Source organism: Falco punctatus (genome assembly GCF_963210335.1).
Source record: "Falco punctatus genome assembly, chromosome: 2".
NCBI lineage: Eukaryota > Metazoa > Chordata > Aves > Falconiformes > Falconidae > Falco > Falco punctatus.
The window spans coordinates 108,410,589-108,437,373 of record NC_137581.1 but is presented as its reverse complement, the minus strand read 5'-3'; the positions used below and the strand labels follow the sequence as shown (position 1 = coordinate 108,437,373).

Genomic DNA, 26,785 nt, shown 5'->3' with positions numbered 1-26,785 from the left:
CAATACGGTGTGACAATCCCAAAGAGAACATCAAGTTTACTAGGGAAAAGAAATCCAGGTGAAAAAAACAGGCTTTTTCCAACTAGCTCTTAGTCCAACAGCATTGCTATGCCATTTGAATTTTTTATAATATTGACACAGAAGAAATATCATCCATCCTTTAGTTACAGAGTTCTCTTTAGGCTACAAAACAAACTGTTAAAATTGACCACTCCTTTTGTCAGGATGAAGTCATCTCAGCTGCAGGACATGTGGACTTTGAAAACTGCACAGAATGACAGCTTCAGAACCCACAATTATAGGGCTCATGCAGTATTAAAATACTTCTCATAACAGATTCTTAACTCTTGACATTTTCACAGCAGTAAAAAAGTACCCCTGGTACCCTGGCATGAACAGTTCCTCCATTCACTATGGATAAAAACCAAGCTGACTGGTTTTAGTTACCTGACATTTTGGTTTTAAAAGGTTAAATTTTTTCCACTCAGTTTCCTTGCAATCAATGGCAAGTGATTAATAGAAGTGAACTACGGTTTACTGTGTTTTACAGCTTGCTACTGGCCATTTCTTCTTTACATTTTTGTCCAATCTGCATTTATGACAAGCATATTAAAGATACACTCTTCTCTCCTTGGCATACAACACCATGTAGGCAATGCATAAATACAACCTAAAAGACCATATGCTGCAACGGACATTGTGGCATAATTATCTAGGTAAATGGTAATGAGTAAGATCACACTTTAACTCCTGGCATCCCTATTCATCCTACCAATTCATTTCCATATATCAGACCAAATAAACTGTTCTCCCAATTAATCTAAGAAAACACGATGAGAGAAAATAAAAGTAAATTACAACAAAGCATGAAATCATACAATGGCAGGCCACTGTCCAACACTGTAGTCAGACTGATGAATTCTGCCGGAACTGAAGGAGTACAATGAAGACTCACTGACAAGAAAGGGTAGTTCTGCAAGCAAATACCACATAAAGTTAAAGTTGCTCCAAATCAAACTTAGAATGGTGTCTTATGAAATGAGCACCTGAAAATTACGAAGAATGCATTTGAAAACGCTTTGTGTTCTTCCAGTTATTATTCACATAGGTATGTAGAGCTGAATAAGTATCTCCACAAGCAGGACAAACAGCGTAAAAAGTTCACAATAGAACCTGGGCACGCACAGTCTCAATGGGTTCCAAAATACACACTGGAATCACTAGAAGATCAGTAGCCTTCAGTTATCAGCAAGCCAAAGATGCATTGTTTCCTAGTATCAAGACAAATAAGGAATTTTATAATTAAGCCAAGTGAAGTTGTGTGGTTTCTACTGACATGGTTTTACAGTGCAGCTAAGCTCAAAGAGAAATTACGCCCAGGAAAGGATGTTTGCAAATCTGTCTAGAACATATCCAGAAAGCTCAAAGCTCAGTTAAATGGATGCGTTACCTCAGAGATCTGCAGATAATAACCATTATTTAGTGAGTTTACTAACAATTTGCTTAGCCAAAAAAATAATAGCTGGGGGACAGTGGTAAATACTGCAAGTTCAATGCATGCTACTTCTGCCAGAACATTGTTGAAATTAATATCTTCACATCGCATTTGTCTGTAATACGAAGATGAATCTCAGCTAGGCTTGGCCACTAGAGCACAGCGGCTCAATATAGGTATCAGCAGGTTATTACAGGGCTACTACTGGTTAGTCTGTCTACTGTTGCTCATGTATTTATTGATGAAGGTTATTATTTTAATAAAATTAAGAGCACATCTTGGATCTCTTCCATGGCAGCAATGCCAAGAGAAGCTGCAGAGATGGAATTAAAAAGCTATTTCTTACTTCATGAACTTTTGGCTTGAAAAAAAAAGTAGTAAGAATGTATATCATTGCATCCACAATGCAGCACAAGAAGTAGTTTTCTGATTACAAAAGGATACTCTGCACTAGTAAAGAGAGCACAGTAGGGATGAGTAAGGAGTGAGCAGAAATGAAGCATCAGCATGCACTTGTACCCTCTAGTACTTGGAAGCTCTCTCCATGGAAAAATGTAGCAACAAGCCAACTTCATTTTGTAAGAGGATTACATTACATGAATTAAGATGCAAGCCTTACAGTAAGTCAAGATGCCATCACCTGGTTTCAAGGTCTTTTGCACAAAGGACTCAGTAGTAAAATTGTTACAGATTTCAGTGGCGCAGATGCAGGTCCTAAATTAATGGGGCCTTGTTTAATTATCCAAAATAACAAAAAAATACACTATTAAACACAGGTGATTAACAGTTACTTTGTTAAGGAGAGGGTTTGAGATTTGAACAACACTGACAATCTTATTTCTGGACACATCACTTTAAGGGCCGAGAGTCCACAGTTTGCATTGTATAGTAGAAGCCAGGTGTGACATTAAAGATAGTGAAAGTATAATCTACATCCAGAAATCTTTATTTTGGTTCAATTATTTTTCATTCAAAGATCTCATAACTACCTTTTATGCAGAAGTAGTCATGTGGACAGGTATCCTCAAGTTTCTCTCTGAAATAGTGATTTAAGAACAGATTCTGTACCCTTACATATACCAAATGTTAAAGGTATTTTTTAGAATTTACAGGGCATGCATACTATAAAAATATCAGTGTGAGAAAGCTTGGATAACCATAAATTTTCTGTAACAATTCAGTAGTTACATGTAAAAATTGTCTGTTCAGTCAGAACCAAAAAACCCCATCACATTTATTTGGCAAGAGTGGATACTTGCTTTCTTCTACACACAAAGAGATTTCTATAGAAATGTAGAAAAGAGCACCCGTAACCTAGCCTCTTGGCAAGAAACAGCAGCAATATGATTACTAAGTATCCTCCACAAGGTTGGTATGAGAGGTTGTGAGCCAGATGGCAGCCACAGGAAGAGCAACCTCTGCCATGCCAGCTAAGATAACAGATAAAACCTGACAGCAGTGTTCCTCTTCGGTGGCTGAAACAGAATGTACAGAACCTGTTAGCAATCTATTTAGCCGGGATCAATATTTGAATAGCGATTCAAGGGTAGCAAATGGCTAAAAAGCCATTGCATACTCTTCAGTAATTTCCACTAAATGGTTCAGCAGCGGACAGAGCATGTATTGAATTTAGTGCTATGAGCCTACATTGCTATACAAAAGCAAATCCTGGAAAACTGAGCTGACTGGACAGACTAGCCAAAGCCTCCATTTCCTCTCACTGAATTTTTTGGCGCATCTCCTTGATGCTTTTCATGCATCCTTGAAGATGCACTTAAATCCTTTTGTCTACCTTTAAGGCTACGTATCTTTAGCCTGCATTGCTTATATTTATTTTCCTTGAGCAACATCAATCTCATAATTTCAGAAAGTTCCTAATGGAAGGATTGTTACAGTAAGTGTCACTCACAGAAAAGATTAAAAAAACCTATCCTAACTTTCCTGAACAAATTGTGGGGTATCAGACCTTTTGCAGCATAACAAATAAGCAAAGGCACAAAACAAATTATTCTTTTCAAACATATCCATCCCTGGAAGTGGAACAACAGAATTTCCTCATTGCCTATCATATCGCAACAACATATATTTATGTGCAAAACAACTTACCAAACAGGAAATAAAGCGAAATATTAAGACTCATTCAGCAAAACATCTCATTGTGGGCATGAATTCATCCCTACTCAGCAAAGTTTTAAAGCATATGATTAACTTGGAACACATGTTTAAATTCTTAACTTCAGCGAGATTCTGGATAAGAGATGGAAGCATGCACTTAAATGCTCTGCAGAATTGGGTCCTGTGGAAGAACAAGCTAAAGGAAACAAAACTGCAAACTCTCCACTTCAGGATCTTACTCTTAATGCATTAAAATGCACACATTCCACAGAAGCAAAGGTTATCCATCAACAGCAAAACTCACATGAGAGATCAAGACCCTGTCAGCTTAAATACGCACTGGAAGAATATACTCTAGCTTTATATGTAAGCCATGTTCTCCGATAGGCAACAGAGACCTGCACAAGGCCACAGATGTGTAGCTCACTGGTGTGAAGAAATAAAATGAATTAAAAAAAAATAAGGAAAAGAAACACAGAACACTTGAGCCACCCACTATTTCAGATACATGCATTTCATTAAGAAAATAAGTGCCTTTGAAATATATGGAGATAAAATGCTGCTTTTACAGAATTGTTCTCATATATCTTTAATGCCATCACACCCTCAAGAGCATCAAACTTGCAGTTTTCAAGGGACAATGGCTAAAAGCCAGCCCTGACATAAAAGGTTGTCATTTTCATTGAAAGCACTTACAAGTTCTACCAGGGCAGAGTTGGCCCACTAAAATTAGCATCTGTGGTAATATCCACATACCTGTGTCCACACCATCTGTGAACTTTTCTGTTAGTATCTGTTCTTTCAAGCTTTAGTAATGATTGGAAAAAAGATAACAAAAAGCACATAACAATGAAAGAAAAATCAATTGAACACTATAAAAAAACCCAACACACATAATCAGCTGTTTTAACTCCAATAGCTACTGTTTTATTTAATGGTACAGACTCTGCCTAGTGTAGTGTTTTGTTGTCAGAGTATAGGGGGGAAGGTGTTTGATTTTTTTGATTGTTCATTTTTTCAAGAACAGTAACCAAAACTGATAGCTAAAGAAAAAGAGTATTGCAGTTGTTCCCTGAACAGACTGTAAGAATATGGACAGAGCTACAGGAAAATCATAAGCACAATAATAAAAAAATAAAAATAAAATATTCATATGTATGTATCACATGCTTCCTGCCATTTTCATTGTTTTGCAATTCTCAGGTGTCATAAAAGTATGAATAGAGAAAATAACTTTAGATGAAAAAATTATCATTTTGATCTACACCATTATGCACTGTGTAATACCACTTTCAAATCACTAAACAAAAACAATGTCACAAGGAAAAGGACAGCTAATATGCCTCAAATGCTGCAATGCCTCTCTCTGGACCTGATGCCACGAGAACAAAAAAATCCCACCCCAAACCCAACAAAAAAAAAAAAAAACCTCAAGAACAGAAACACACTAAGAGGTAACTCTCATAAAGAAAACAAATCAAGGACCTATTAAACAAGTAGTCTATTGAGTTTTGCCTTTTTTCTTAAAGCATTACAAATAGTGCTAATGTTGATATATATATTTTCAAAGCAACTGGTGGTATATGTCACCTCAAGGTGTAATCATAATTGCTGTGCTTCTAAAGAGACTTAAGTACCGCGTGCCAAGCTTGCATGCCAATATTTCTTCAAAGCTACTTGTTAGTCATTTTGACAATAACAGCTTATCTCTACTTCGTCATGATGTGCTATCCACAAGGCCTTTTATTTATTTATTTAAGAGAGTTGTTAATGTAGGCAAGCTTGACAGTCTGCAATATCTTCCCACAAAAGGGGAGGATCACATTATTCTGGGCAGTTTCTTGGATTTTTTTTCTAATGGTCCAGCTCTAAATTAGGTGCTTCACCTGCACCCCCTACCCCCATCTTATAAAGCTAAACCAGAACAAAGGTTCTACTTGTGCTCCTCGTGACAAAACTAGAATAAATTATGTCTTGCCTCTGTCGTACCAGCAAGCTGGTTAATTGCATTTGTTTCATATATCTCAAACAGCCTGGTACGTTAATTACATTCTGTAACACCAAGCTCCTCTGATTCACTCTGTCACTTCCACTGAGCACTTTAATTGTATTCCTTCTAGCTACATACAATTTTAAACACTTACTAATAATTACATTTCTACAGCCTGATGTTTTCAGTTTGTATACGAAGGTATCTTCAGTACTGGTGGTCTGAAAGTTAAGGATCAGAATATTTTACTGTAGGAAAAAATAAAGCAAACAGAGAACAAAATCCCTGCAAAACTATGACCACGCTGACAATAGACACCAATGTTCTATTAAATCTTTTCACAATTTCAGCTTCTTACTGTTCATCTTGTACATGTATCATGCAGAAATTTTCTTATCGGTAGATCAGACAGAATATTAAACTGCATAGGATATTATGCAACCGAAGCAAAACTGTGCTTGAATGTCTCCCTCTTCTCATCTTTTTCGCTTCCTTTCTTGCTAGGGGGTGGGGGCTGATGAGAGGAGGGGTAAGAAATGCTCAAAGCAGCCTGTGACTGCAAACAATAAACCTGGAGCCCTTGCTTCAGAACTAACAGTAAATGCAGTAAGCATCTTCCTGGAGCAAAGTTTGCTGTAACAGACAAGCAAAACCAGCCAGGGTCTCAGATATTAAATTCACCTCAAGTCTAAAAGACTGTTTAGAGATCCAAATACCCAGTACTAGGACGACTGCCGAGCATCTGGTCCCAGCACACACTTGTGCAGGACTGTGTGCTTTACGGATGCTCGCTTCCTAGCTGTATGCTTGAAGTACTGTAAGGCATCTAGCGTCTGTACTGCAGCACAGCGCCAGCCCCTACTTTGAAAGACAATTTACCCTTGCACTGAAGTTCTCGCCCTGCTAAAGCGTACTTCCCCGAGATGCTAATTTATAGTTCCCCATCCATTACTTAACATTACTTAAACTTGAAAACAGCAAGAAGTGCTGTGGAGCAGACCCAGAGGGGGAAGCAGACCCGGGGGAGACGCAGGGCGCGGGGGGAAATCCGCCCTTTCCCCCAAACGTTGCTTAGCTTCGTGACAACACTCCCTCGAAAAGCCCGTAATGAGGGGGTGGGGGTGCCAGCAAGCCCCCGCCGCCAGCACCTGCCTGGCCCCGCAGCGGGGGCGGAGGTGAGGGGGGGCTGGAGCCGCGCACCCCCCGCCCGCCAGCGCCAAGGGAGGCGTCCGGGGACTCTGGAAATTCGCCAGCTCGCCTCACCTGGAGCCCAGCAGAGCGAACCGATTTATTTCATCAGCTGCCTCTCCCGGTGGAAAGTTTAACAATAGAAGGAGGCAAAGTACTATCAGCTACAACAGCTTTCTGCCTTGCCTTCCTCCTTCCCGCGCCCCCCCCCCAAAAAAAAAAAAAAAAAAAAAAAGATTTAGCACGGTAATTTTTACTCTTTCCTCGCTAACGTTCTTCCATTCATAAGCTGCTTTTCCATTAAATTAGCAGACGGGAAGGACTGCTTATTGGAAACATATATACTTCCCCCCAACCCCCGCCCCCCAAATACCATTTATATACCAGAAAAACTTAAGGCTCTGTAACGTTAAAGCTTATAATGCCGTCCATGTGCTGTCCCAAACCAGATTCAGATGAAGGGGATTTCTGCACAGAAATGGCATATCTAAAATAAGCGAACTTACCATAGACTTGAAAAAATGAAAATCCAAAGAGCAGGAGTGGCGTCAGCAGACCCATTTTGACATATTAAATGCAATCCCGATCACTTGCGAGCCCAATTCCACAGAGATCCAAAAAAAAAAAAAAAAAAAAAAAAAAAGTATCCAAAGCCAGTAAGAGGTAGGTCCAAAAGTTTTCAGTTTCCTAGCAGCTACTTAAAGTGGAAGAGGAAATCTTGAAATCAAAAGCTGCAGATGGAAAGGTCTTGAATGTGACACTTTTAGATCCATACAGATTAGAGCAGCGAGCGAGCTCCGGAGGCTTCTGTTTTGCACACACGCTCTTTTCTAAATTCCCACCAATCCAGCCCAAGCAGAGGAATTATTCAAGTGTGCCTAAGACTCTCTTTAGGATCCATGGCAATCCAACCCAAACTCTTTCTTCGGAAGACAAGGAGAGACTCTGAGAAAGGACGCGAGTCCTAGAAAGTGCTCCACAAACTTCCCGGCACTTTGCAGGCAAATCATTGGGTTGGTTTGGCTATCTGGCTTTCCTCTCGCCCTCCCCCTACCCCCTTCGTTCTCTACCAAATCAGTTCAAGCTGCAGAGTTTCTCACTTAACTTCCATAATAGGAACGCCCAGGCAACGTGCTACAGGAGGGCAGCAGCTCTCTCAGCATCCCCTCGGAATAAAACCCTGTCCCCTGCACCGCCCTCCCGACGGAAACCCGGGCGGCGCTGCCGGCGGGCAGTAACTCCGGCGCGGAGCCGCGGCGGGCGGGAGCGGCGGGCTGCGTGCGACAGGGGGTGCGGGGACCTCCCGCCGCCGCCCCTCTCCCGGGCGGCCCCGGCGTCCGCCGCTCCGCGCCGCGCCGCTCCTCTCCGCTCGCCTCCTCTCCCCTCCCGCCGCCTCCGCCTCCCGCCGCCGCGGACACACCGGCTGGCAGGGAGAGGGAGGAGAATGAGCGCGGCTCCCGCGGCTGCCTGGGGAAGGGAGGCTGCGGGGTGTGGACTAAACCACTGCTCCACACCCACGCGTCCCTCTCCGCCCGGGGTAGGGAGATGGGGACGGCGATATAAGGCAGCCGCGGGGCTGGGAACGGGGCTCGTTGCGGGCGGGGCCCCCGCCTCCCCGCTACAGTTGGCTATAGGTAGGATGTGCGTGACTGCTCCGCACCGCTTCCCGTTTCACGGGCGGCTAATTTTTCGGTAAGTGATTTCGTGGAACTGTGCGCTTCCCCTCTCGTCCATACACAGACCCCCGCAAGGCGCTTCCCCGGGGATCGCCCCGGCTGACCCGCCCCGTGCCAAAGGAAGGAAAGGTGGCAAATACAATAAAATGAAACGGATCGATCACACGTGACCTGCCGGGTCGGCCAGGCGGGCTCGCCCGGCCGAGGCCCGGGAGCGAGTAGCCCACCGCCCCGCGCCCTTCCGCGCCCGCAGCCCCGCTCCTCTCAGCGGCAAAGTTTTGCGGAACCGGCCGCGGCCCCCGGAGGCTGGCGGCGGGAAAGGGAGACGAGAGAAGGGGCCGCCTCGCCCGCAGGGAACGAGGGAGAGCAGCCCCTCTCCCCTGAACGCGCGACAGGGGCTGTCAAGCGGCGGCATAAACCCCACGCACCGCAGAGAAAAAGAGCCGGGAAACCGGATGAAGGAGCAGCGCGGGCGAAGCCGGAACGTAGAAGCGCCCGGTGTCGGAACAGGTCGGGGGTGCCCTGGCAGCGGCGCACGGAGCGCGGCGCGGGCGGCGGCCGCCCCGAGGTGCCAGTCAGGCCGCCCGCTGCAGCCGGGCCCGCGGCAGCGCCGCACGGTGAAGCCCGAGCGCCCCCTACTGGCCGGCGGCGGGAAGCGGCCGCCACCTGGTGCCCGGCGCTGCCTTTTGTTGCGGCGGAGGGCGGGAGGGGCGCGCGGTGGCGGTGGCGGGAAGCCTCCCGCAGGGCCGCCCGGCCCGGGCGCGCGGGGCTGTGACAGGAACGGCCCAAGTGAAGGAGCTGCCGAAGGGCCCGGGGCTGTTTCCGTACACGACGGGTCTTTTCTCCCCCAGAGAACCCGAAACGAGCAGTGTTGTACAGAACTTTTCCGGGGAAACCTGTTTGCATGCGTTGGTCGCGCATCAGGCTAGCTCCTGTTGGCGGTGGTTAGAGGGTCGTTTTAACACAGCGCTGCGAGATAAAAATTAACTGGTGTATAAAAACGTTTTGATGGACTGGGATGTGCAGGGCCTTTTAAACAGAAAGGACTTACCTTCCCGTGTGTTAACCACCTAGTCCCAAGTATTTTTCTCTCATCAAGTTTCTGTATTATTATTACTATTATTATTACTGTCATCATTATCATTATTATTATTAAATTTTATTTTTCATACACTAGAGTTTTATTCCTTTAATAAATTCTTCACATAAAGGATCTGAACCTTATTTCTGCACAATGTACACTCCCCACAGGCACTCACATATATGTTCTGCAAGTTATTTCTTGCCTGATTCTCGTGTGTAATTAGTGACACATGCTTTACCATCACCAAACGTAACAGTGTGAGTTGTTTGTAGGTTTTTAAAGTGTCTGAGATTATTGCTGTTGCATACAAAGCCAGATGACAACTGCAAAGCCTCTTTATGCAAATCAGAGAACAATGTCTCGCTATACTCACAATATGCCCTGCAGATAAATATATATTAATACATCTAAAGACTACCTTGTGAAGAAGGCTATAATTAAGGCTAATTAGGGTAAGGTGATCAAAATGGTATTCTTTGTCAGTGTACCTGTGAATTGGCAAAACAAGAAAAACATAAATCACCTAACTGACAGCAGTATTTGTAACATACATGAAATATTAACGAATATTTCCCTTTGTTGTGGACATTTCAAGGACACCGTGCTGGTGAAAATGCTGACTTGTTTATTACAAAGTTTTAAATTGGAAATAGCTATACACTGTACGGTTCTTTTTCTGCTTCTCAACTAAATTTAAGATAAATGTAATAATTGCTGATGTAGACCCATAAGTTTTTTAGATATATACAGTCTTCAAAACCCTTAAGTATAGAGGTACCTGTAAATGGGTATAACGACTCATATGAACATTCTTAGTGAAATCAGTGGATTATTCATTATAGCTGCTACTGTTTTATCCATTCACTTCACAAAATACTGCTTTTGAACTAATAAACACTTTGCAAGACTTTGAAAAGTTTCAACCAAATTTAATCAAGCATTTTCAAGTGCAGGTTTTTCCCATATGTATTTCCGTGATTTTTTTTTTCTTTGAGAAGAGTTTAACAGGCCTCCAAGATGGCTAGCAGAGTTGGGAGTGTTGGGAAACTGGCTTGTGTATTGGTGCTGTTTGCCCGAATTCAGAAAAGTCGGTTAAGTTTGGCTAGTATATAAACATACAAAGAAGCAAAAAAAAAAAAAGGTCAACCCCCCCAAAAAATAATAGAAGGTCATCTAGAGATCTGCTGGGGCATAACAGTTAGATGTTCACATGTGTTACGGCTCACAAGTGCAGGACATGTCACAGATCAGAGTCACTGAACTATGAGCACAGTTTGCCTGGAACAGCGTTTGCTGCCATTACAAGATGCAGTCCAGGTACTTGAATTAAAGAATTAATGCTTGCCTCTCCAGTCTTTCAGTAACATTGTATGAACATGGCCAACAAGGCAGATGTTATCTGCCTGAACAGTAAAGTCTATGCAGAGGAACCAAATGTGCCAACTCTTTGGGTATGAGCAATATGCCACCTGAGGAAATAACGCGTGTGAGCAGGATGAGGATAAGACATGTCAGTATCAGTACACATAAAGCTTCAGTTCAAAGGGTACTGCTGAGACAGGACTTAGAACAGGGAAATGGCACAGTAAGATTGCCCTGACTCATACTAAGGTCAGTCATCAAATGAGGCAGGACTAATCTGGTAAAACAGCAGTGAGATCAGATGTATGTCAGTGGTACAAGTAAAGGTTTCATTGCTTCCCCAGTGTGGTGTTTCATGTCTTTGATTCCTAGACTTCTATATCTGCATTACAATACGTATTTAGTATCTAGCAGGTCAGATCCAGTGTTTAAGGTACAAGTGTCCTAAGAGTAGCCTTCTTTTCAGATGAGCTCTACCATTCACAAAGTTTTTCTTCTAAACCAGCATTACTGTTTATGGTGTTACAAACATATATAATAGAGTATATTTCCTGATTGCCCTAAAAACCTGTTGTCTTCTTGAAGAGGAGAGGTTGAATTGAGGTGGATCATATAGAATTTATTCTGGATATGAGAGCTAATCATCCAGGGAATTGCTGACAGCAACTAAAGATCTTCAATATCAAAAAATATATATGTGATGTGATGGCGATACAATTTAATGTAGGCAGCTAGTTTAAGTATTTAAGTTAGGAGGCTGGTCTTTCTAGGCTCTGGAGTAGAGCAAAAGGCAGATCCAGAGGACAGTTCAGGGCACGTAATGTCAGGCAGCTTCAGAAACACAAAAAGAAAATGGAAATAAAAGCTCCAGTGAGCATGGACTTCCCCATGGAGCATACTCTTGTCTTCCTCTGCACTATTCAGTTCCAGGTCATTGGGTTCTGATGTCATCTGACTATTGAATACATGATGAGAGAACACAATTTATAGGTTTTAATCCTTATAAATGCTGAAGCATGATTACTATTCCTGCTGCAATCAATAGGGAAGATTGCACACTGAGAGGTAACTGGGGAACTCAGCCCAGGAAAAGAAGACGTTGCTAGAAACAGTGTAAGAGGGTAAGCACTGTGGCTGGATCTGTCATGAAGGCCACTGAAAATAAGTTTTTCTGCTGTCTGCAAATCAATTTTGACAAAGCTTCTTTCCTAGAACACTCTTGTGGATTAAAAAAAAAAAAAAAAAAAAAAAAAATTTGAGTGCCAGAAGCATGTGTTTCTTTGTTTCACAGGTGTCTCTTGCATCACAGAGTGACCTTCTATTTTATCATTAAAGATTTCTGAGTTCTGGCATCTGACTTCAGAGTATTCCTGTGAAAATACCAGCCAAGCAACACGAAGAACCCTAGTTTGAAATGTCCTTACGTTGCTAGATTGTGTTACTATGTCTGCACTATTTTTAATTACTAGTACAGCTACAGTGCTTACTACTGTTATACAAGAATTAACTATACTTTTGGTAAGATAAATATTTGGTAAACTGAACTATTGCAAGTTTTTTGATATACATCATATGCTCAATTTAGGTTTTGCATCCACAGCTCATTAAATGTGCTAAAACTGGTAACAGAAAGAAGAATTTCTTGACAATTTTTAAAACAGCCTCACCTAAAATAAATTTCACTGGTTTTATTTTTAAGTGAGGTTCAAAATAGGCAATAAGCACAAGTGTTTATATGATAGATATGTTACCATGTAAAGATTTTGTAGAACCTACTTTCCATTTATTCTATGGATGTACTTCTACCACTCATAAAAAAAAAAAAAAAGATACAGTGTCTTTCACACCTTGCAGCCTAGTCAAAAATTCAAGAAAGAAATTATTCTTAATTAAAAATTAGTTTGAAAATAGATTATACATGAAACCTGGGTCAGATTTCGCATTTCTGGGGCAGAAGGGGGAGGTGAAAGGAAGCTTCTAGTTGTAGATTCACAAAAGAATTGGGAAGTTTACTGCTCTGTGAAACACAGGTCTGTGTTTTCATACTAAGTAAAAGATGGCAGCACACCATCTTTTGAGTTACCTGAAGCTGGCATTGTAAAAAGCAACAGCATCTTTATACTAAAGGGATAAGAATAGCACATACTAGAAATACATCTGTGACTTACTGTAGTAGTGGCTGTAACTCTAAATCTGCAGCGTCAAAAGTACAGTGCCTGTCACAACCGTAAGCACTAAAGTTGTTCCAAAATCACTGGGCTTTGTGTAGACTTGTATAGGCTTGCATAGAGCAGGTGGAACAGGACTCTTTGCAGAGGTGCACATGGATGGGCAATATCCTAGACATTGAAGGTGAACCTGCTTTGAGCTGGACGAGATGATCTCCAGAGGTCTCTTCTGACCATCATTTTTCTAAAGTTCCATGATTCTATGGTTGCAATACCGGCAAAGTTCTGAGCCTACATTTGCCTTGTTTGACACTGTTTCTTAGTAGAGAATGATGTACTAAAGCATTCAGTACTACTCACTTTGTTATAAAATTGCATAAAACTGTACACACAAGCTATAAATAAAAGAACTGCTTGATTTTCCTCAAATTTAAGCCATTCCTATTACAATATCAGGAGCCTTTGTTCAGTGAGTCCTATGTGGAGGGAGCAGTGAACGTTACAGGAATAGAAGAGCATTCCTTGCTCTCTTGTGATTGGAAATGCTTTCCTTTGCAACTGCAATATTTAAAATTAATAGCCTTTCTTCCAAGTGCAGTAAGTAGCACATCTAGTTTATGGCTGTCTCCACATTGTACACTGTAACATGAGTTCATTATCTGCAACAGGACACACTGCATCCCTTTCAGTCTTTCCACAGACTGAGTCTGGCTAGCCTTCTCCATGTCAGGAACTTCCTCTTACGCACATTTTCATCGTATCATTATGTCCATGCATCTCCTGGTTGTAAGAGTATTCCTGTCTGCTACATCAGGAACTTCTATTCCATCTCTTATATCCAGGACTCTGTGTAAGTTATGCATTTCTTTGTCTAATGAAGGAAAAACCAATTTGCTTTATAAAATGAAGGCACAAATCATGGAACAAAGTGCTAATCTACATAAATAAGGACATCGGAGACATATTCTGTCAACTACAGATAAAGTAAGAGTCCAAGAGTAATTAAACTTATTCCTTTGGTAATGTAGGCCTCTGTCCAAACATTCATTTTTATAAAAAAAAAAAAATAAAATGCACTCTGTCTTAATTTACATACAAAAATTAAAACCATCCCTTAAGTGACAAGCTTAATTTCAAAAGGCAGTTTAGGTTTCCAGAGGGCATAAGATAGTCATTGTATCAATCAAAAAAGAACAAGCATTCAAAATGAGGAACTGGAAGAGGATAAAATCTTACCTTGCTTACATGAGGGATGCAAAGGTGAAAGCCTCACCAGAAAAGTGTGTTTCATCATAGTGCAGACTGATTCATATCAAAAATAACTAGCTACTGCACCCTGAATTCCAGGGATCAGAAAATCAAGCTATACAGCAACAGAACATTAACTGTACATGATACACAAATAAGTCTTAAGCCGAGCACCATATTCCTCCATAATTATATTATAAATAACATGTTATGCTCTCTTATTAAATGACATATGTCACATTTTCCATAACAAGTGCATATTGACAGCCAACTACATTAGCCAACAATATTTACACTTTAATTACAGCTTTTAAAATGGAAATATGTAACTATAAATGTACATAAGTTGTTAATGGGGCAGAAATTCATACAAAGAGATCCATATGTTAATGTCCATTATATGGAAACCCATTTTTAGGTGGACAAATATTCTTTACAATAGGGAGTGTTTAATTTAATAATGTAGGAAACAGATTTATTATGTCATTAACAAGCCAATTCGCTTGAAAATTCTTATAAACACATACAGTATTGTTTATCAAGTCCAAATGGCTTTTTAATTTAACTGGATTTTATAGTTACTGTTTTGTAGAAGAGACAGATGTACTGAGCTTCCTTTGTTATCTCTGGCCTCCAAAGTGTCAATGGCATGGATAGGTTATTTCTTAGCATGATTTCTGCTGTACCGCAGTCCTCAGTTGTAGTTACATATTAGTCAAAAGAAGAACTTGTTGTGGTACCAGAGAGCTTCTGATTTATGAATATGTCAGCTCCTGAGAATCTGGTCCATCACTATGGTGGCAACCCTAACAGCATTAGAGGCTCTTGCATGTTTCTACCAGTGGGCTGTAATGTTCCCATCAGGCTATGATTCTTTTTTGCAATATGGTGCTGTCAACACTGTTCTCATCAGTTATACATATCAGTGGATTATTAACAATATTTGTCAGACTTCTATATTAGTTTTGTCCCAGAACAGCCTTGCCTCACTTCAGCAATAGAATTACATTTTGCATTGTCTCAATAAATGCTTTTAAATTAGAATTGATGTTTCAGTCATATGATTTTTCACTGCTGATGTAATTTAGTTTTCTATCTAAATTTTTATATGACTGTATGACTTATTTTTTTAAAAGTGTGATCCTAGTAAAGGCAGCTGAAGCACAGAGAATTCTCACAGCAGAATTTGGGCTAATACCTCTCCCATGCATGGCAGACTAGAAGAGTGTTCAAGACTGACATAAAATTCAAAAGTAAATTGAAAAGAAACATAAAAAAGGAGAAAACTGAAACCTCATCGCAAGACTTCCCCTAAAAAAGTATGCATTTAATCAAAAGCCAATAAGTACAAATGTAAACAGTAAGTATCCTGCATAATCACTAGAGGAACTATTAATTTTTTTATATTTTGCATTTAAAGTTACTATAGGATTTAATTGCTTAAATTGTATACAAACTCACCAAACTTTTAGCGGGAAAATACGTGAGAACGTTTTTCGTCTATGCTGCATATCCTCTTACGTAGGGAGCAGCTGTGCCAGTACACGGTCCCTTTAAAACCAATGAAACTGTATGTGCAAAGGGGGCAGCTCAGAACACAGAAACAGAAGCCAATGACTAATTTAACGTCTGTCTCTGAACTGAAATACAAAATAGCAATTACCTCAAAGCTGCTTACTGCCACAGCTAGGAAGACTCTTTCACATTTAAAGCACACTACCCACACAACAGAAATTCTCTGTTTTTTGCTTTTCATCGTACAGCTTGCAATACTGTGGCTGATGGTGAAATTTAACATGTTTCAATCTAAGTCATCAGTTCAAATCTTGCTCATGCTGATCGTGGCCAAAAGTTATCACTTGATTCCCCACTTAAATTATTTTAGTCAGCTTTTTGCAGACAAAAGAAACACATTGTAAGCTTTTCTTACCCAGTCAGCAATAGTTCAGCCTTCTGGGACAGCCTTGAGTAGAATAGGGTGTTTTGCACTGCCATGGCCCAGAAGGTACTTGAGAATGAAGAAAGAATTGGGTTTCAACAGCATCTACCACAACGAGATCCTGTACCCAGGGCTGTGTATCTATGGACTTCAGTAATATAAATAATTAAATCCCACTGCCACATTACCTGCTGAAAGATTTTCTGAAGAAAATGTGTCATCCATGAGTCTGGCAAAAAGTGATGTAAAAAAAATAACTTTTTTTATCACTTCCCTAGGAATAAAAAAATATATACTAGCTTCTTTAATCGGTAAGTGGCATGTCTATTAAAATGTCAGATTTAAAGTACATGAGCTAATATATGGAGCAAAGCCACAGGATAATTTTAAAATAAAAAGGGGTAAATACCCTATGCATGAAATTCAAAATACTGTAGTAATGTTATAGATGTGTAAGTGGCATGAAATAGTGAAGTTGTGTGCTGCATTTATGATTTTGTTGATATTTAAAAAGAAACAACAGTCCATTCTGAAGAATAGAAGAAAAGAGGTATTCTTATCTCAATTTGCATGGAATTTACTTGAGAAATTTCCACAAGTGCTTACAGGACTTGAATCGTCACCTAACAGAAAGACACTAGAAGTCTCTTCCAGTATCCTTTGGAAGAATAATACAGCAGGCCACCTGGGAAATCTTTCAGCTGGGAGTCATAGAAATCCTTTCAAATGATCTGTGTTTTGAAGAAAGTTGGCTTAAATTCTGATGGACTTTATTATCATCCACCACTGTTCCTTAGTGGTTTTGCAGGGACATAGGTTAATGCTGATCATTTAATCATAGCAGTCCTGATACCGAATTCTGAGTACAAATCTTTTTTTTTCCTTCCTTTTTTTTTTTTTTTTTTTCCCTGTAAACCCATTTAATTTTCCCTGTCACATGACCTGGAAGTTGTTAGTGATTTAACATATGCTCAGGTAGAACAAATTTGAATCTGTTAATTTTCAAATGGCCATAAACCTACATTTCTCAAATGAAATGTACAACAACATCTGAGTCAAGAAGGAGTTTGGTTTTTAGACATCAACAATTCACAGTGTCTACACTTAAACTTCTTAACATAAAACCACCAAGGATTATATTTCTAAAATCTTGTGGATGCCTGAACGTATCGGTGATCAGCACATTTTCAGAAAAGTGCTTTTTTGGACCCTGCACATAAGCTTACAGTTGCTTGAATCACGTCTTTGACAAGCAATATGTAGAAAAACCGATACAGCCTTCTCTGACACCAACACGACAAAAAGAAGGAAGCAGTGACTCTGGAGCTGAATGTCTAATAGACACAGAGATTCTCTTCTGCCAGAAATAAGAGTATGGATGCAAGGGTGGCACAGGAAGGTTAGGGCATCTGAACTGCTAAATCCTGGAATTTTAAGCAGTGACTTAATCAGAAGACTGCTAGGTCATATCACAATGGTGGGTCACACAACTCAGGAAAGTATTCCTCAAAAGAGTGCCAAGATGAGCAAAAGAAAGAAGTGAGGGCTGAGTGACAGCAAGTAAATGTGAAGAACCTCTGGTTTCTTATAAGGACATCTTGAAGCATCTTAAAATACAGTGGAAATTTTGGATTTTAATTCTTTTAGTCTCCAGAAATCAATACTAAGGTAATTAATGCCCACATTAAATAATCTAGGCAAATAGCAGATGATAGATAGAAGATTTTTATATAGGAAAATTGTCCTTTATTACATTTTCCAAACTCTTGCTTACCATTAACATTTTAGATCTACATCATATTTGAGATACTTAAATCAAACTGCTTAATATTCTGGACTGACAGGCTCATTAAGCTGAACAGTAGGCTTGCTGTAATATGCACTTCAGGCACTTACAGTAGAAAATTTTCTATTTTAAATTCCAAATGTTTAATGAGAAATCTTTATCGTTAAAATTGTAACTACATTTCTTCCCTTTGAGAGGCATTACTATATGTTTGACATCTCAACTCTGATGATATTTTGGTTGTCTTTTACATTCTAAACTAAGCAAAAGCATAGAGTGTTGTGTGCAACAGCTTGGTATAGTGGTTACCCATTTTTTAATCAGTACATAATCTCTTTTAATTTATGCCTGTCAATATTAAAGAATCATCTACTGTAGCTGTAGGTGTTTGGACTGATGGTACTGTATACTAACTCCCATTTGGTCTATATTATTTTAATACATGAATAAATACCTACCAACTTTTGTTCAATTTAAAAGCAAAAAAAATTTGCATAAAAATGTTTCTCCAAGGCCAGGTTTATCACAATAAGAGATGCTTCACAGTGCTGATAGTATCTGTGTGGAAGCCACACCAGTGTTGCAAGTCAGTGCGAGTTAAGTTTCTAGCAATTAGTTTCTTTTGAAGGTTCTTAAAAGGTACCTGTCTAAATATTTTTATTCTGGCAGTGTATGAAAACTTCAAACATGCAGTCTTTGACCTGGAGATTTAGAAAATAAATTACAGACCGTTTAAAGGGAGTTTAAACTGCTAAGTGCTCTCCTTTCAGACCAAATAAAAGCGCAATTACAACTCTTTCAGTAGTAAGATAACTGGTATTAATAGGAATTACCCCAGGATTCATCAAGCAGCATGCCTAGGCTTGGTCAGAAGCTATGTCATGTGCGCTGAAGTAATTGCTGATGGAGAAAGCCAAGACAAAGGCCAGAAGACAGTGAATTGTACTGAATAGGAACGGCCATAAATAGGAGCAGAAAGGCATTTCCAGGGGAAAAGTAGGAACACAAAGTTAGCAGACATCTGAGGAAAGAAACTACTCCTAATGTTATTTTTGTTGTTTTCACAGAAAAGGAATTGCATATAATCTTCGAAGAAGTCAGGAAGGCTTGAACCTGTTTCAGTGTCACCTCCTAAAGAAAAAGGCCACAAAATTTAAGTCATGAATTGCAACTATTGGCCACATGTTATTCTTCTGTATTTGTAATAACGCAAGAAAAGAATAGGGATTTTAGTAAATATTTTATCAGAATATCGGATCTCTACAGTAAAATCTAGTTTTAGGTTAGAGTAGCAGCTAAAACCATCCTGGTTTTCCTGTTTTTTCCTGAGGAAATATCATTCTAAAGTCTGTTCAAAGAGTCTATTTGTAGATCACCACCTTCACCTTTATTTTTTTCCTAAACTTTTTACAGAAGTTGAAATTGTAATATAAATAGTAATTAGATCTCTCTGCCATATTAAATCCCACTGCCACAACAACATGCTGTTTTTCCAACAGTTGGGCTGTTTTGGGGTTTTTTTTTCCACCTCTTTCTCCTTTTCTGTCTCTGTTGAGATGCAGCTAAGTAGAGTTTAGCTGAATCACTGATTGCTTTGGAGGCTGACCATATGGTTACTTGAGACTACTATGGGACTTCAAGATAAAACATCTATTCTCGTCAAACCTCGTTTCCTTGAATATTGCATATATAAAGGGTTACGATGCCATTTTTATTTATACAAGCTTGCACAATTGTATGTTTGCATTCTTGTGAATGATATAGGGGTTTGGACATGGTGCTGCCATTTCTTTTTGAACAGGTTTCTGAACTGAGACTCATGATTTATATGGGTCCATACAACTTTTTTGCGATAAAAATAATATAGAATTCCTCTATCTGGTGATCTAGATTTGTTTTTTAAAAGAGGGAGAGACTGTAAAAAAAAAAGTTATGTTAAAAAATTCATTGACAAATCTCAATAATATTGTTCTATCTACTTATTTTGGCTTTTTTCCCTCAGTGTAAGGTTGCATACCGAAGGCATTTCCTCTGAAAGTTAAAGAGTGAGGTCACTGAAACAACTGTGATAAAATATTCTTTCTGTAGCTTCTGAAATGAGATATGTCTAACTTATCACCATGTTTGATTAATTCCACTACAGTAGAGTCATCTCTTGTTTTCATACAAGGTCTTCTGAGCTTTCACTTAACTCTTTGCTTTTTGGTTTCCAGAAATTATACATCTTTTGAAAGAACAATCAACAGAAAGCAAGAATCTAAGGAGAGCATTTACATACTAGGAGATACATTTCCAAATTTGCTGTTGAAGAGGGGCAGCTAACTGGTAGATCACATTCTAATTTTCATCCCTGATCTGCTGAAGGTGAGCATTGCTGACTTAAGAAAAGGTCTATGTAATTAGATAAGGTGACTGAAAGAAGTAAACCATTTAGTTTTAACAAATATAAACTCTAGCACAGCCAGATATGACTCACGTTCTCTAACAAGAAGCAACTGCCTCAAGACAATGAAGCAAAATAAGTCTTTGCTAGGATTGTCTGTATAAAGCAAAGCACTCAATGACTATTAAAAAATACTTTAAAATATGAAACATTTAATAGTTCACACATAGCCTTAGAAGCCACATGACATTACTTGAAAACTTGCCCTGAAGTGTATCTCAAAACTGTGGTAACCCCCTTTTAATATAAAAGGATGATATACTGTTGCTAATTTGGCCTTGAGATATATCTCACTGAAAACAGTAGTAAAGTCCAAACATTGCCTGTAATATGAATCAAAACACTGTCATCATGGCAGTAAGATTTTAATATAAATCCTTTTATTTTTCCCACTACAAGTTGAATTGAAATGATACCAAGTCATACTTTTGAAGAAAAATTAAAACCTAGTTGAAAATTTGTAACTTTGTCTGGCATGTGAGACAAGCCTGTTATTTAGTCTATTTAGTAAGAAGGAAAAGTTATGAGGAAATTGTGACTTGGGATTCAAAGGTTTGAGCACTGTCCTCTAACGTAAGTGTGCTTTGTTCTCTAATGCCTAGACACGGAATATCCAGCTAAAAATAGGTCTTATATTTCATAAATATATTGCCATCTGACTGTGGAAAAAACACAGACCTAAACCCCAAAATTTGCATAGTCTGGCTTTAAGTCACAGAGAGAAGGAAAACTTTAATATTGCATGATCCTACAGTAACCTTTGAGACGTTCCAAGGAGACTGTGAATGAAAATGGAGTGTACTGTTAATATATCACTCACAGACAATGGGGAGATATAGTCTCTAATACATTGTAATCTTCTGTGTGTGCATCTCATAAATTTGAGACAAACATACAAAAGTCCCTACATTACAAATTAGTTACACTCTATTACTGGTGGTGTTATCCCTCACTCTCTCTGTATGTATGTATGTACACACTTAAAAACCTCACCTAAATAGAATTAACCATGGCTAAACTAAAAAAAAACCAACCACCACATGGCTATGGTAAAATAATAGCCACACCTTGTAAATTATTTTTTTATTTCCAGATTAATTTATTTTGAAAATTATTTCCTCAGAATCTTCATGTTCAGCTGAACTGGACAAAAAAAAAAAAAAAAAAAACGAAAAAAACCCCAAACAAGCAAGCATATGCCTTGGCTAATTTTTCTGTGGTGTACCTAAAAAACTCATTCTTTTTGCTTGTATACTCTTATGAACAATTTTTTAAAAATATAGCCTGCTTAAAATGCAGTAGAATTAAAATACTTAATTCCCATTGAAAGCAAAAGTAATTTTTTACTGGCATATTTTGAACTACCAACAGTCCTCGCTCTGTCTTTAGCTGCCCCAGAATGTCTGACATTTAGCTTATACAGAGTGAAGAAATTATCAGTGAAAATGATGGTTTTTATAAAGCTATGGTGATAGTGATAGATTTCATTGGAGGTGCAACTAATAATTTTTTCTACTGCTTGTTCTTAGTGTTTTCGGGGAACCCTGCAAGAAAACGTTATGCATGATCTAAAAAATAAGCTGTAATGTATAACAAATACATAAAAACTCATAGATGTTGTTCCAAAGGATTATTGCTGTAACATCATGTAGTAGAATCGTGTCTTCATCCCAGATACTGTTTTAAAATTATTTTATTTTATTTTATATCTGCGCGATAATTAATTCCTGTTCCAGGATGGTTCTCAGAGCCTACGCCACACAACTTTCCCCATTCTCTAAGTGGAGTTAGGAGACTGTAAAGGAATGTTCTTCACAGCAAGTAGTTATTCTGTCACCCTAGAATGAGTTTTCCTTCTGTATGAAGATGGCTGCTCTAAAGATCACCATAACTTTTTTTTTTTTTTTCCTTTTCTAAATAGCCATACATAATTTCTTCAGGGCAAAACACTTCCTTAGTATGTAGAAATTGCTTTGTGTCTACTAGGAATCAGTGTGGTGCAGTCTCTGCTTGGAGTGATAAATGAATGGAGACAACAACTAAGTCACTTCTTTGTTGAAAGTGAAGGCTAATGACATTTATCCTCTGCTTCATGATAAACTCATTTAAAAGACTAAAGTGCTGGGGGGAAAAAATCCAGCATTTTAGGAAATATGCATAAAATGTCCTTTACTTGCTCAGTTACAAACTGCTGAGTAGCATCAATATATATATAAATTTTTTTTTAAATCCTTGTGTATGTCTGTTATATGTCTAAAAAGGTTTTCCATTGAAGTGTCCCAGTTTGTGTTTTAAAACTGAAGAACAGCTAACTTTTCATGCTATAGGAATAGCCGGGTTTACAAAAATGAGAACATATATATTAAAGCACAATGCAATGGTCACATGCTTAGGGTTATTCAACTAAGAATCTGTTGCCACTATTTATTTGGAATTCATTTGTCACTTTGAGGGTGATGTTACATGTTATGATTGAGCTGATCTGCAACCTTATCACTACTGCAAGTGAAGGATCCCCCTCTTCTGTCCCACTCCTTTGTCTTTTGTCAGCATGATCCTGACCATGCAGTTCCTGGCTTTCCTTACCTAGCTCCAAGGCACTATTTTTAGTCTGGATTATTTTTTTGCCAATTTAGTGACAGGAACCAATTCTGTACAAGTCCAGTAAGTGCCAACAACAAAACAGAAGGGAGAGCGGGGGATTATGTGAGCAGGGAGAGTTTATCTCCTTTCCATGATAAGAAACTCTTACATTAGCTCATGTCACATCACCTTGTCCACTTTGAACCTACCATCCACAGGATACAGAGCTGATAAAACATCTTGTTACTACAAAAAGAAGTCTAGCAACCTTCTTTCTCTGTCCCACTACGTAACTCATCATTTCTCCCTTTCCTCCTTCTAGCTACGCAGCCTTGCTTCTTCCCCTTCACTGAACAAATCTAACTTTTATGTTAAACCTCCCTAAAGGACTAATTTCTGAAAGGTAGTATTTACATGAGAAACTACTTTAAATATACCAATGAGTGAATTAGCAAAATTTTCAAATACTAGTCTTACTTATTTTAAGGGTGGGAACTGCAAGAAACAAGACACCAATCAAAAGGTGTACTTATAAAATATGTCCGGGTTAGTTGTCTCCCCTTTCTTATCCCCCTTTCCTTTGAACAAACTGACCCTCTCCCACAAGTCATTTTCCCAGCTCTTGACTGATAGAATGTATTTCCTTACAAGTCTTGCAAGCTGAAAGAACAGGCAGTCCTTTTCACTGCACAAATCACACAAAACCAAAGAAACTAAGGAAATTTGAGATCATATTCCTGTATAAAGGCTGGGTTTATACTGCTTAAACAAGAATATCAATCCTTTACTGCCTATAAATTAAAAATAAGCTTGTTAGATGTAGATAACAGGCAAGTCTTTGTTGGCTATGCATGTACCCTATTACATGAGATAAGAGATTTGTTGACCATTTGAAAAATTATGTGGGGTGCAAACAGCAAATAGTAATGGTCTGTGTCTTGCATTTGTTTGGATTACTTCACAGGCATATTTTCAGAAGTGCCATAGAACCTCCTATTCCAGGTTTACCCACTGTAATGGGAGCAGACACTGTGTCCCTGGATGCTGGCAATTGCTGGCTGCCGAACAGTCTCTTGCCCCCCACAGAGAATATCTGTGGGTCAGTCATGCTTCTTTAATGGGAATTAATAAATTCCCAGAATTGGCTCAGCACAACTATCGAACGAAAAGTGAAAAAGAGAACTTTAAAGAAGTTAGTTCTAGATGTCTGCCAAGAGAATAGAAACTACAATTGTACTTTGTTTTTAAATATATGACCTCATCAACTTTTTCTATTATTTTTTCAGCTATGTGTTTATAGATATATTTCACTAAAGGTTGTCTTTTTAGTATTGCTGCTATGAATTACAGTAGTTTATAGTAAAAAGTTGGTAAATGTAGTATGGCAAGTTAGAGCAAACTCTTTGCATCTGATGCAAAATAAATATTTACTTATTTATTTAGAAACCAGTACTAGGTATAGACTGTTCAGATACTCTTGGTTGTACCATGAATGGTATTAATATGGTATTAAAATAATCTAAAACAAATAAAGGATACCTTTCCATTTTTTACAGTACTAAAAAAGAAAAGTCAAAGCAAAGACATAAGATTGCTTTTTCTGGTTTCTAGAAGAGTTTTTGTTTTATCACAAAACTGAGTACAGCTTTTTGAAATAAAAGAGCTGTAGGTTTTGAGTAATAGCACTACATATGGTTGACACCAGACAGTGCCTATGTAAGGCTGGAAGCTGCAAGCTGAGATGTGAAAGTAAAGTGGGAGGAAAACGAATGAGATGTCAGCTACATGCTTAGTAGCTTTTCAGGCAGTATGTTTGAATGAACATAACAGTATTACCATATACTGAGTTATTATTTGTTGTATGATGCCAAGGCAAGGATTCATGCAATTGTTTATTATTACAATCTGTCCTATGTAAAACACTTTCAGAAGAGGAGCTATCACTGATTTGTGGCAATAAATTTGAAGGATGTTGTAAATACCCTTGATTTAATTTGTTAGGCTCTGTTACATACCTAGTGTGTAAGACTGCCTATTGTTGACAGTACCAGTAGCACTGACAAGGCTTACTCTGCATCTGTGTTTTCAAACACTCCCTTTAATCGAACTTGCTGGGATCAATGCCAATTATTAGATTTTAATAAGATTTATTTCACCATCAAGATGCCGTCAGATACGCTAGGAGCTTTGATCATTTCAGGTCTTAGTAAAAGCCATATTCTCAGTACTACTATACTGTAATCAAACAGATCTAAACACTGTGAACTAAATAATTAAAATGTTTCTATGCATCCAATTATGTGTTAGACCATTCTCATTTTAATTATCTAGTTATATAAAGCTTAATTATATACCACCTAATATCTTAATACCTCACATATATGCCTTAAAGGTCTATGTGAGCAATTCTTACACATAAACAACCAGTTCAACTGGTGAATGAAAGCACTGCAGAGGCAGGAAATTACAGAGGGTTTGGGGTTTTTTTTAATATGTTGTCTAAGAATCACAAGATCACTCATAAAGATCACAGATGCCTGTAAAGATACAGAATCAAGGATGAGGGCACTGTTTCATCTGGTGTCAGACAGTATCGTACTGCGTCAAGTTTTACTGCACTCCTAACTAGAAGGGATTCAGAGGAGACTTGCCAGATATTTTGAAGCTAAGGTAACAGGTCTTTGGGGAATAATTTAGAAAACTTCAATATAAAGATTTTAACAAAAATGTAAACGTAAGTATTCATTTATACATTTTTGAACAGAGGAGCTGAAGAAAAGTTGTGGTATGCTTCTACTACATTTGGTCAAAAGTCAGTATCAAACATTCAGTTATTACCCAACAATGTAGGTTATTCCCCATTATTTAGAACTGAAATTGAATGTCCTTCTATGGGATGTCTCATCAGATCAGAAAAAAATCATAGAAACTGACTGCAGGGATTGCTGGAAGACACATAATATCTTGTTCATTATGAAAGGTCAGAATAGGCAACAATATCTGGGCTTCAATTCTTTGAGTTTATGAAAGTTTCCTATTAGTTGAAAGGGAATTTGGACTGTGTTGTTCCATTTTACACACTAAGTGTTAATTAGATGTATCAGCTGCTTAGAATATATTTATCTTGATTGCAAATATGTGCAATCTTGTATTTAGTATGCTGTATCCCATGAAAACTCTTGAGCAAAAGTGACAAGTGTGCTGTGGAACAAATCTCAATAAACGTGATCTTGCTCCTTTCATTGCTTGCATATGCTTTCAGTTCCTCAAAGCCTGCAGAATAGCTAGCTGAATGGAGATGCATAAGGACAAGATGGAAGATGCATATTTACGTAGCCAACTCCTGCTTTAGTCCAGGCTGGAAAAAAAATATTATTTTTCTGTGGCCTTTTTGGTGATAGTTTTGCTACTTGTATGTCTTAGGTGGACTTCTAAAAGTAGAAAAAAATATGTTATTTTGTATAAAGTTATTTACTGAATGGCAGCAAAAATTGTAGTACCTTTTATCACATGCAGTCAACAAGGTAGGATCTCTTTCTCCCTATCACATGCACTGTGTTCTACAAATGCAGGTATTTGTAGTTAATTGGCCAATGAACAATACAAGTTTACACAGAAAAATAATGATTTTATGACTTGCAGGGGGAAAAATCTGCTTAGTTTCTATGAAAGTAGATGTTTATTACTACCGCAGGACAACTGGTTTGA

General features: G+C 38.7%; 1 protein-coding gene and 1 long non-coding RNA gene across 5 annotated transcripts in view; one reads left to right on the top strand and one right to left on the bottom strand.

Moving 5' to 3' along the window:
• The window catches only part of ROBO2 (roundabout guidance receptor 2), a 497,184-nt gene extending 487,769 nt beyond the window's left edge, over positions 1-9,415 (bottom strand). For all 3 annotated transcript variants that reach the window (XM_080374488.1, XM_080374489.1, XM_080374487.1), the window contains exon 1: positions 7,295-9,415. In XM_080374488.1, coding sequence (XP_080230614.1) covers positions 7,295-7,349 — 55 coding nt within the window. In that variant the 5' untranslated portion in view covers positions 7,350-9,415. The remainder of the gene's footprint in view (positions 1-7,294) is intronic.
• Positions 8,386-26,785, top strand: part of LOC308058568 — a 59,606-nt gene continuing 41,206 nt past the window's right edge. For both annotated transcript variants that reach the window (XR_013925891.1, XR_013925892.1), the window contains exons 1-2: positions 8,386-8,480; positions 19,119-20,415. This is a non-coding gene — a long non-coding RNA (uncharacterized lncRNA). The remainder of the gene's footprint in view (positions 8,481-19,118; positions 20,416-26,785) is intronic.